This window comes from Pagrus major, chromosome 15 (assembly GCF_040436345.1).
Source record: "Pagrus major chromosome 15, Pma_NU_1.0".
NCBI lineage: Eukaryota > Metazoa > Chordata > Actinopteri > Spariformes > Sparidae > Pagrus > Pagrus major.
The window spans coordinates 21,331,299-21,339,293 of NC_133229.1; the positions used below are offsets into that span (position 1 = coordinate 21,331,299).

Sequence of the window (7,995 nt, forward strand, 5' to 3'; positions counted from 1 at the left end):
ACGATACCAAATATAACCTCAGCAGCTTCTGCAAATATTTATTATACCCATTAACGATACAATTAATAATTAACACGGCTTGGAAACGTGAATTGATTGTAAAGACGTACACTTGCTTCCTGTTCATGTTAGTTGTCACTGAGATTGATGGTGTAACACTTTTCCAGTAAACTGTTGATGTTTCTGGTGAAATGTTTGAACAGCAGATAGTGATCACTTCTTCCTGTAACACCTGGCGTGGTCATTCTTCTGACCATCAGAGAACAAAATAGAGCAGGTATACATCCTCACAGAAACAACATCATTTCATTTGAAGGATGTAGTAATGGATCTTTTTCATGAAAGATATTTTGACACGTAGGAAAAGCCGAGGTGTAAATAAATAATAAACTAATGATGGCTGGATTTAATGTAGCTGCTTCAGCTTCAGGGTCCTCTGGTCATTATTATCTGTGCTTTTCCTGCTATGACAAGTCAAATGTCTGCTGTGAAAAATCAAAGACGAACATTCAGCCCTGCTTTTATTAATCTTTGGATGTGACCGTTAAACATCTGCCTGGTCCCGAAAGAAGAAAAATCCAAAGTGCAAATAATTTATTTTGATGGTTTGAGGGTTTACTGTGAATGTAGCAGGAGAGCTTTGTGTCGATGTGGAGTAAGTATGACTTGCATCTTTCACAGAAACTTGTTCCCACGTTCCCATTGGACGGTGGTGGTGGTGGTGGTGTATTTCTTTCAGCTTTCAAAGGGAGGCATGACAGATGAAGTTTAGGAACCACTGTGTTGAGAAATGAACACATTTCTCACGTATTTAACTTTTGTTTTACCTCCAAATGTGCCCTGTTTTTATACGTGTACCCTCGTGTGGAATTCACATGATGTATTTGTCAGTAAGCATAAACAAACATAGACTCACTCAGCTCCGAGACTATTAAACCATTTCCACCAGATAAAATGAGAAATATGAGACTGAATCTTGAAAGAAAAAACGAAGGTGGAGTCTCTATTGTGACTGTGCAGTCAGTAAATGCATCACAGATAAGGCTGGAACATTGGTAAAGTGATCCGTCACTGTTTTGTAATGATCCTGACACATGTGGGTTACACAAAAGCGTACTTCTGTATAACAAAAGAAAGAAAAAAAAAAGAGTGACGACGTGTTACATAGACGTAGTGGCCCTGTTTAGTCTTGCTGTGTCACAAATACCATAAATGGTCTATTCATGGTGGCATTTCGGGGGAAGGGGAAGTTGATGGCATGTAAAAGGCGGCGGTGTCGTCTGAAAACATCAGTCCAGCGTGGCTCGTTTGTCGGCCTCTCTCTCGTCCACCAACAGCATCAACGCCATGAACCGTCTGCTGCTCGGAGCTGTGCTGCTGGGAAATCTGCGTGACACAGTGTCAGGTAACCACTCGTATGTTTATCTGCTATTATCTGACTGATTGGTTTCACACTGATTTATCTCCAATAACAGCTCTGATGGTTCAGTGTCTTGTAATGGGGTGAATGGTGTCTCTGTCTCAGCCACTCCACTCCCCCCCATCACTTGTTTCTGCACTATGTAGCTTCAGTGAGAGGATCACAGTGTTACATACATGTTTACTGCAAGTTTTCATCACATAATATTGCTGTGAGGAGTTTTGATTGTAGTCAGCAGCTACATTACGTCTGACAAACTGTTACAGACCTGGGATTTGTATTTACAACAGTGGCGCTGCACTCAGAAACTGTCGCACAAAATGCAGATTTCTGCATAACGTTGTCTTTAAAATCTTCAAACTCTCTCTCAAACCACTGCTCGTGTTTTGAAAATCCATACTGAGTTCATAACATCAACGCTCCGCTGATATTTCTGGGTTAAAGGTGCACTACGAAGTTTTGGGGAAGAAATTTAAATCGGAAGAGAAAGATCTTCATGCTTAAACAAACTAAATAAACAAATCTCTCTTTGTTTTTCGTCACTGAATAAACAGACTGACTTTAAAGGACAACACAATTCAATACTGTTCTGCTTTGTTTACATTTGGCGGACCCTGCCACCTTTCTAGCTTCAGACAGTGTTCTGGGGACCTTATTTTCCCCTGAGGACAGCTTGTTTACTCAGTTATGGAAAAGAGTTTGTATTATTACCTCGTTAATGGTGTAAATATTAAAATTCTGAGTTTGAATCTCTTCTCCAAAACTTCTTGGTGCTCCTTTAACCTTGAAATGTTTCGGTCTGTGGCAAAAACAAACCAACCGATAACAGAACTTAAAAATATCATGGTGATCGTCTGCCTTATCTCAACATCTCGTCTGAATTAATGAAGTGTTCTTGTATAAGTATAACAAGAGGTTAATGAACTAAATCATCAAGGGAAGTGAAACCTAAACAAACAGGACGAGGATTTGTGTAAGAACAAAGCAGACATTTTACTGACTTCAGGCCCGGCCTGAAAAGACTAATGGTCTTTAGACTGTGGTCAGGAAACAAAACAAAGGTGTAAGTGTGTGAAGAGATTCGTCTGAGATTTCGAGGAAGATAATCTCCGTGCCAAGTTTAGAAAAACAGTATTTTTGAGTGTTTTCAGGAACGATGACCCACATTGATGAGGCTTCAGTGTGAGAGTCTCTCACACTGAAGCCTCATCAATGTGGGTCATCGTCACACTTTTGACCCCAGAGACAAAATAAAATACTCCAAAGAAACTGTAGTCCAATTTAATGAGAACAAAACTGTTTTATTCTTTGATTTTGTTCTGCTTTGACTTTTTTTTTTGCCATTGTAGTCTAAAGATAAACCAGGACCGTAGTTAATTTTTGCCAAATGGTGAAACACATCTTTCATTTATCCTTCAAGAGTCACTCAGAAGCTCTTCTGTCCAACCAGACATTGAACTATTTATATCATTTAAGAGCCCATTCAGAAGCCATTTGGATGCAGTGGAAAACAAATGAGTTGTGATTGACTATTATTAGACACAGTATGCTGCTGTATGCAGGTAGTGAATATATCTACTCACTAATCAATTCTTCTTTTCCTTCTTCTGTGAATATAACTGATGCTGTCGTCCACTCACAAACCGCTCTGTAATCAATCGCTTCACTTCCTCAGGTCCAGTGATGCTCGCTCCACCCACACAGGTGAGGTTTGACTCTGTGGACTATAAAAACATCCTGCACTGGACTCCACCCGCCAACAGCACCTCCTCCCTGCAGTACAACGTCCAGTGGATGATGTGAGACATTACACACACACGCACACACACACACAGTACAAACACTTGGTGTGTATTTCTTTGTTTTTCTTGAGGCAGATTGTGTTTCCACACTGTTGTATTGCAATACTTCCTCCAGCACGGCCAGGATCACATATAACTGTTGTCGATGTTGCACAGAGTGAAATAAACCTGTAGATTTCTTAATATAACTCTCCTCCTCCTCTCTCTCTCTCTCTCTCCCTCTCTCTCTCTCTCTCTCTCTGTCTCTCTGTGTCTCCTCAGTTACGGCGAGCCTGAGTGGTTGGACGTTGACGGCTGTCAGGGGATCCACAAGCAGCAGTGTGACCTCAGCGCCGTGACCTCTGAGCCCATGGAGTGGTACTACGCCAGAGTGCACGCTTCCTCTCTGCCCTCCAGCAAATCAGCCTGGGCACTCTCCCCGAGATTCAACCCGCTCTGGGACAGTGAGTCGTCATCATCCTCCTCCTCATCGTCTGCATCCTCTCTCCTTTGTCTACTTTCTTCCCCCAAACTGATGCAAAGAACTCGTTTATTTAGAATTTCACTGAAAATATTAAATTTTTGACTCTTTGGGTGACGGTAAGAACGAAACACAAGAGTTCAAGTTTTAAGATCTACGTAAAGAGTAACTTCAGGATGAATAAATCAACCCTAAGTCAACTTTTTTAAAAGCACAGACACTTAATTAAACTATCATTTGATCCTGGTCCCAGTCTGTTATTAATTACAACAGTATTTATTAGCAATTTTCCAGAGGAACTCAAACTCAACGGCCTGTAAACAAACAAACAAACAAACAACGAGTGAAAATTCAACTACTACTACTATTTGAGGAAACAAAACAATTTCTCTGCTATAAATACTAAAGAAGGTCAACTTCCTTCTTTTGGTGATGGCTACAAAATAAACTCCTCTACTTCCTGTCTTTCTTGTTGTGCTTTTCAACCTTGATTTTGTGCTTCGTCATCGTGCACAAAGAAACCGAACAATCATCTTGTCTTCTGCAGCAATAATCAGCCCTCCTGTGCTGAGGCTCAACGTCACGGCGCAAGGGATTGTGGTCCGTGTGAAGCCCCCGAAACAGCTCGTCAGGAAGATGCACAGCAGCCTGCAGTACGAGATCTACCTCACACACAATGGTGGAGAGAAGGTACACGCACGCACACACACACACACACACACAATCCTTATCTTTCATTTATTTTCCTGTGATGTAGCTCAACTGCAAGTGTAAGCTGGTGAGTGTTTTGGTCAGTGTGCAGCAGGTGAGCCGAGCTTACAAATACGTAAGCAGGAAACCACAAAGTTAATCAAGAATAAAGTAATAATGAGGATTATTAATAATAATGAATAATAAATACGTATTCCCCAAATTTTCTTTCAACAACGTTCCTATTTTTCCGAGAGTTTGAACCAATTCACATAGAAAATTGAACCTAAGTTGCAACATAAAGAAACATCCCACTATTTGTGTTTTTTGTGCAAACGTTGGCGATTGGGTCGTTTTCTTCGATCGGTCGCTTAGTCGTTGAACTTATTAAATGCCAAGGTCGCTTCTCAGAAAATATGAAAATCTCCAAACGTGATGTTTAGTCCACTCAGTCGTCCAAAACCCAATAAGATCCGGTGAATGATATAAAACAGAAAAAAGCAGAACATTTGGAGAAGCTGGAATCAGACGATGAGGGTGGCTTTGCCCAATAAACGATTAACGAGTTAAACGATTATCAAACTTGTCGATGATTAATTTAGCACTGGAGGAAATTGCATCACGGTTTTTCAATATAATATTTTTAATGTGTACATTTTAAATGCCACTGCCGCTGTTAGAGGAAGAAGAAGACGACGTAGAGCAGGCAAAAGAGGAAGAGCAACAAAAACACGAACAATAACAACAAAAAGGGAACGAGCACGCCGTGAAGACGCTCTTTCTCCACAAACATCTCAGTTTGCTCACAAAATCTCACAATCTGTCTGTTGTCTTACTCAGGAGGTGTTTGAGCTGGACTGCTGCCTCAACAAGCTGACTCTCAAAGAGCTGAAGCACAAGGAGGAGTACTGCCTCCAGGCCCAGACGCTGATCCCCTTCCAGGATAAGAGCAGCACTCTTGGCTCTGTGAAGTGTGTCACTACGCTCTGATCACACAGGTATGAACGTACACACTCATGTCTATGCTTAATGCTAATATTGACGTCTCCTGTTTACTAACTAAGCTAAGCGAGTAGGCTAACGGGCCTAAGTGATCTCAGTAGATCCATTTCTGTAAAATATTTGGTCCAAAACACACAGTACTCCGTGGATAAATGGCGACGAAACAGCAACAAACTGCGATCACAAATGCTTTTTTTATGCTTTTGTCTGTGAGAAAAGTCTATGCCCGCCCTGTTGCCTGCAACAGCCAACGAGTGATTTCATAGACTGGAGACCCACTCCTCGTTCCATCTCCTCTCCCCTGAGCCACTTACATGCCAGCCTCCAGATGATTTATGCATCATGTAGCCAATGAGATTTCAAATCCATGAGTATATCATTTAAATGGGTTTAAAAGCCCTGAACTTGAAAATTATGCAAATTTATGAAATTTTATGCCATTTTTTTTCCACCCAATCACTTGTTTTTGAATATTTTATACGCACAAAGCGAGTGTAAATAAGGAAATAAAGAACTATGATGAGTTTAATGCCCCTGTTACTCTCAAGCAGAGTTGTTTTGAGGTCATAAAATTGCTTTTTTTATGTGTTAAGTGTTCAGTTTCAGTGATGTTGTCAAATTTGAACTTGGGCCCATTGTGTTTTCTGGCTAATAGGGGCAGTTACAGGTCATCTACAGGCTTATCTTTCCATAGAAAGAAATTCAGACGCGAAAAATAAATAATTCAGTGTTCAAACTCCTATAGATCAATGACAGAAGCACTGACAGATAAATCAGCTTATAACTGTTCAAAAGAGCCCAAAACTTTACATGTCTGTACTCCAAATGGTTCAACGACAGCTTTGAGTTTGGGACAGGCGTTTTAGGATAACATCCCGTATATATTTAGAGTGCAGATCACTGGCTGAATGCAAAGTCCTGCTGTAGTAAAAGTGCCACTCTATCCGTGAGAATGTGTTACAAGCGTCCGCTTTGTGTGACTGTGTCTGCGCTGCGCACACACACCAGCCGGACGGTATCGTTAGCGAGTGAAAGCTAACCTCTCCGCTGCGACAAAAGATTACCAAATGAGAAGTCAAGTATCAGCTGTCCTGCAACAATCGCCCGAGGCAGTGAGACAGAAACAGGGAGGGAAAATGAAACTCCTGGAGGAGAAATCTTAGCAGGAGAGTTTCTCCACAAAGACTCTAATTATACCTGCTAACCCCGCCCTCTGTCACTATTTTAAGATCTGCCACGGCTGTGTAGAGCGGCGATAATGTCAGTCTGGAGTTATTCCTTTGTGCCCTTCATTAATCTTTAACTCCCCCTCCTCTCTGTTGTCTTTTCTTCTTCTCCCTGCTGTAGACAAACGCCACCAACGTGATACACCGACTCCACAAGTCCACCGCTACCTCGACGGCTATAAGGATATTTTGCCGCTTATTTTATTGTATTATATTTGTTTGTCTTAACATTTCTGTTTGTTTACAGTGAACTGAGAAAACCTCCAGAGTTGCATTTGGACTGAAACAATAGACACAATTTCCTTTTTAATCAAATGTAAATTAATTGGTAAACTAATTGGCTTTATTGACAGCGCAGTGATTGGATTTTAATTAGTCAGAAGTCATTATTTAATCCCACACAGTGTGTTTGGGTACATTACCAGAGCGTAACTTTTCATATATGCAGATTTTGTTACACTTTATTCTGTCACACGCACACGATCAGCCTCGCTCAGGTCGGTTTGTTTCTCCACCCGTGAGGATCCATGAATGTCATCTCAACTTTTAGCCAAGAGCTTTATTAAAAAGTGAAACTCAAACTGCCGTTCAGATGCACAACTCTGAGAATGTATGCTGCCAAATGTATTTGTTGCTTGTGTCATATCATTTCAAAATAAAAGCCACACACAGTTTACACTGGTTAACTGTCTCATATTTGTTAAGTTTGTCTCTTTTATAGTTGGTTGAAACTTAAAATACACCAGCTGGATCTTTTAAAATCTAAAATCCCATGAAAGGAAGATGAGAACGTTTTAACACAGTCTCTTGATAATCAGCCCCAAACCCTTATGTTCCTAATGAAGACTCAAAATGGCCACAAAGTTTACGGTTTCTGTTACAAAGAAGGCTGATTCATTCCCTAAAACAGATGGGGACTAGTTTTTAACAAATGTTACTCAAACATGGCTAAATAGTACTCTTGTGGGGGACTATTTTCAGTTGTGGATGAATACATATTTGGTGCACAAGCTATAATGTTTCTGACAGGACGACTCAAAAATTGCTGTTTTTGGACAATGATATAGAGCTTTTCTTTGAATGCATCGATATTTAAGGATAAGTACACCTAAAAATGAAAATTTACTGAAGTTAGCATGCTAACCAGCTAGCCCCGGCCCATCACGGTCCAAAACTCCTTAGCTAGTTGTGTAAACAGCAACACTCCTCCTGCTGCTCCAAGCTCCTAGTCCGGACCGCTAGCTGCACGGCTAACTGAGCTAATTTGTTTTTGTTTGTTTGCTTGTTTGATTTGTTTCATAAGTTTGGAAAATGACCGAAATAAACTAAACTAAAACTAGCTGATAGCAGCTACAGTTGGCAGCTACTGTGGCGATATGCTGCCCCCTGGTGGTT

At 40.8% G+C, this 7,995-nt stretch overlaps 1 protein-coding gene across 1 annotated transcript; it reads left to right on the top strand.

The window, feature by feature from the left end:
* Positions 1–1,297: 1,297 nt before the first annotated feature.
* On the top strand, positions 1,298–7,279 carry il22ra2 (interleukin 22 receptor, alpha 2). The gene is made up of 6 exons (XM_073482485.1): positions 1,298–1,405; positions 3,096–3,219; positions 3,484–3,665; positions 4,230–4,372; positions 5,213–5,370; positions 6,722–7,279. The coding sequence occupies exons 1-5, from the start codon at positions 1,348–1,350 to the stop codon at positions 5,360–5,362; spliced, it is 657 nt and encodes a 218-aa protein (XP_073338586.1). The 5' UTR covers positions 1,298–1,347; the 3' UTR covers positions 5,363–5,370; positions 6,722–7,279.
* The last annotated feature ends 716 nt before the right edge of the window (positions 7,280–7,995 follow it).